The 2,926-nt window shown below is 55.7% G+C and overlaps 1 protein-coding gene across 1 annotated transcript; it reads right to left on the bottom strand.

Annotated features, from left to right (window-relative positions):
• Positions 1-623: 623 nt before the first annotated feature.
• CCDC184 (coiled-coil domain containing 184) lies at positions 624-2,409 on the bottom strand. The gene has a single exon (XM_027844460.1). The coding sequence runs from the start codon at positions 2,407-2,409 to the stop codon at positions 1,849-1,851; it is 561 nt and encodes a 186-aa protein (XP_027700261.1). The 3' UTR covers positions 624-1,848.
• Between the last annotated feature and the right edge of the window lie 517 nt (positions 2,410-2,926).

The following is a 2,926-nucleotide window of genomic DNA, read 5'->3' as shown; positions in this document are numbered from 1 at the left end:
CTGAAAACCTCCTTACCCCTCTTCTGTGGAAAGAGGTTTCCCTCTTCCAATGTGTGGTGCATTGGGAAATTCAGGTATATTGATGCAAAATGCCTCACTGGACAAGAGCCCTTCTACCATATCTCAGCTGAAATTCTTGCTTCAACTTTAGTTCTGGCCAAGGACAGAGAAGTTAGGCAGAACCAGCCACTAACTCAGGCCCAACATCTCCTTGGGCATGGGGGTCATGGCCTTGGTCAGGGAGGATAAAGGGTGGTGAATCAGCATTACAGGCTTTAGAGGTGGAAGGGATTATCTAGAAATCAAGTGACACAAGATATGTAAGGTGCTTTGCAAACTTTACAACACTGTCTAAATGCTAGCCCTATTATCTAGTCCAACCCCAAATATTAGCTATTTTTACTATTAGAAAGCTAAATCCCAGAGAAGTTAAGTGACTTGCTCAAAGCTGAACTGTAAAATGGCAAAGCCAGGATTCAAATTCAGGTCTTCTGGAGCTTTTTCCACTACACACACTTCCCCTGAGTTTGTGTGGCTCTCTGCTCTGCTCTGGGCCCTGCATCATACAGAATACAATGGACAGCCAGACCATGCCCCCAGGACCAGTCAGCAAGGAGGGGAGATGACGCCTCTTTATTATTAAGGTCAACATTGAGGAAAGCACTAAGAAAAAAGGGTACACAGGAGCAGGGGATAGGGCACACAGAGTCACTACTTGTAAGGGGAAGGAAAGCAGCACATCATTTACAGAACCCCAGGACAACCACATGCTCCATGCCCTGAAGGGGTTGGGGGGAAGCGTCATGATAGTGTGGGGCTCACAAAGGGGTCTCAAACCCTCTGAACCAGACATGTGAACCACAAACTCTGTCCCTCGGGGCTCACACACTACAACACAGTGGTCACATATAACATAACACGGGACATCATGGAGGCAACACAGAGTGGCTGGCTACAAGAGGGGAAATTTTGGCAAGGAAAGGAACTGGAGTTAAGCAAATCTGGCCAGGAGAGACAGATCTTGGCTGTGGTACCCAAGAGCCCCCAGGAGCACCCCAAGACTGCTGTTGCTGAGCATCCCTGTGTCTCCGAGTTCCCAAGTCTCTGCCTGGGATCTGGGGTCCTTGTTCCTAAAACCCCAATGATATGCAATCCCAGGAGAAGTCATAACAAAGCAGGATCTTCTCAGCATGCAATATCCTAAAAGTTGAGCTAACAAATCTTCATGCACATTGAGAGCCATTGCCTTTTAGCCCAGATGCCTTTGGAACCCCCTTCATTCACACTCCCTGGGCTGCATGCAGTTCATTCCTCAAGCTTCCTTAACCAACAAGAAGGTGTAGAGATCTCTGTACTGGGGTAAGGGGCTTTGGCAGCAGCACTGTCAGTGGGTTTCAGCAGAGGGGTGTTTCTTGCTGCCAAAACAAAAGCCCCAATTCCTTAATTTCTATATACATCTCTAGGGATCTAATTTGCCTCAGTCCTAAGGAGTACATCTTCAGAATATGAAAAGCAGAATTTTATTTACACAATTCAGGGGCTCTTGTATTGGCGGGGGGCAAGGGCAGGGTTAGTATGGACGGGAGTCCAGAGATGCCCAATGGTTTCCTCTCCCTTGCATTTCACCTTTCCCTGTTAGCCTCTTTGCCAGTCATTCTGTCTGTTAGGCAGGAAGAATCCATGATGATCCCGTTCATCACAGGTTCCTCTTTAGAGGAGTCTCTGCCTAGCATCCCACAGCAGACACCCAAGTGAAGCATGCTGCACCGAGTTGTCCAGTTCCCTCATCATCATGCACCAAAAACCCAAAACCGTGCCTCGGAGCTACTGCCCCCCGCTGGAGCCTCCTTACATTGAGTTCTCCCCCTCCAGATGTAGCAGGGCTACGTCAGGCAGGTCGTGGGCATCCATGAGTGGCCCGTCCCCCTCCAGCAGGCAAGCACAGGGGTTCTCCAGGCTCTCACAGTGATTAGTGGGTGTGGCCGGACTGGGAACCTCCTTCCCTTCCTCCCCGGGATCCTGCGAGCCACAGCCCCACTCCTTGGGAGGGGGGGTGTCGGGAGCTCCCGGCGAGCCCCGGTCGCTTCCGTCGGGGCCACTGGCCGCGCCCAGGCCCTGGCGGGGCGCGGTGGTCATAATCTGGCACATGGAGACGATGGCCCGCTGGTTGGCGCACACGTCGTCGGAAAGCACCTGGATGTGCGAGGCCTGCTCGTCCAGGGCCCCCCGCATGGCCCGCACGTCCTCAAACAGGGCCTGCAGCTGGGCCTTCAGGTGCTCCATCAGGTCCTTCATGCCGCCGTTGTACTCGCCCGAGATCACGTCCCCCACAGCAGGCACCGAGGACACCTCCAGGGGGCCCGGGAGGTCACCGTCCTTGGTCAGGATCTCCAGCGGTCCGTCCTCCATTGACTCGCGGAAGCGGCGGCAGTAGCGGCAGCGGCGGCAGGAGGTCCGGCCCAGCCCCCCGGGCTGGGGGCAGCGAGGGGAGCAGGGGGCCCCACCGGTGGAGGGTCCCAGGAGAGGAGTCCGGGTCCCGGGGGGGGGGGGGGCGAGAGAGTACCTGGCAGGGGGGGCCCTCGGACTTGGCCCCCGGCAACTCTATCAGATTCACCGGCCGAGTGCCGGGAGCCGCGAACGCAAAGGCCACCCCTGGCCTCGCAGGAACGTGCCCAGCAGCTAGCTCTGAGGCGGGAGCCGAGGCCGAGTCCGGCTCTGGGTCCGAGGGCTACCTCTACGCCGCCATTAACTGGCAGCGGCCGCTGAAGAGAGGCGGAGAGGGGCGGGTTTCCCAGCCGCGCCTCGGATGCTCCTCTGTTTCCAAGGCGACGCACGGCACGTATATGACGTGAGTCTCCATGGCAACTAGGAAAGGAGGACCAGAGAGCCGAGTCAAAAAAAGAGATAGGAGGGAGGCGGGGGTGGG

This window comes from Vombatus ursinus, unplaced genomic scaffold (assembly GCF_900497805.2).
Source record: "Vombatus ursinus unplaced genomic scaffold, bare-nosed wombat genome assembly UNPS02014941.1, whole genome shotgun sequence".
NCBI lineage: Eukaryota > Metazoa > Chordata > Mammalia > Diprotodontia > Vombatidae > Vombatus > Vombatus ursinus.
The sequence above is the reverse complement of the archived record's forward strand: the minus strand, read 5'-3'. Positions and strand labels throughout refer to the sequence as shown.

Bases quoted from the DNA above. Each gene is read 5' to 3' on its own strand.
- CCDC184 (XM_027844460.1), bottom strand. From the start codon at position 2,409: ATGGAGGACGGACCGCTGGAGATCCTGACCAAGGACGGTGACCTCCCG.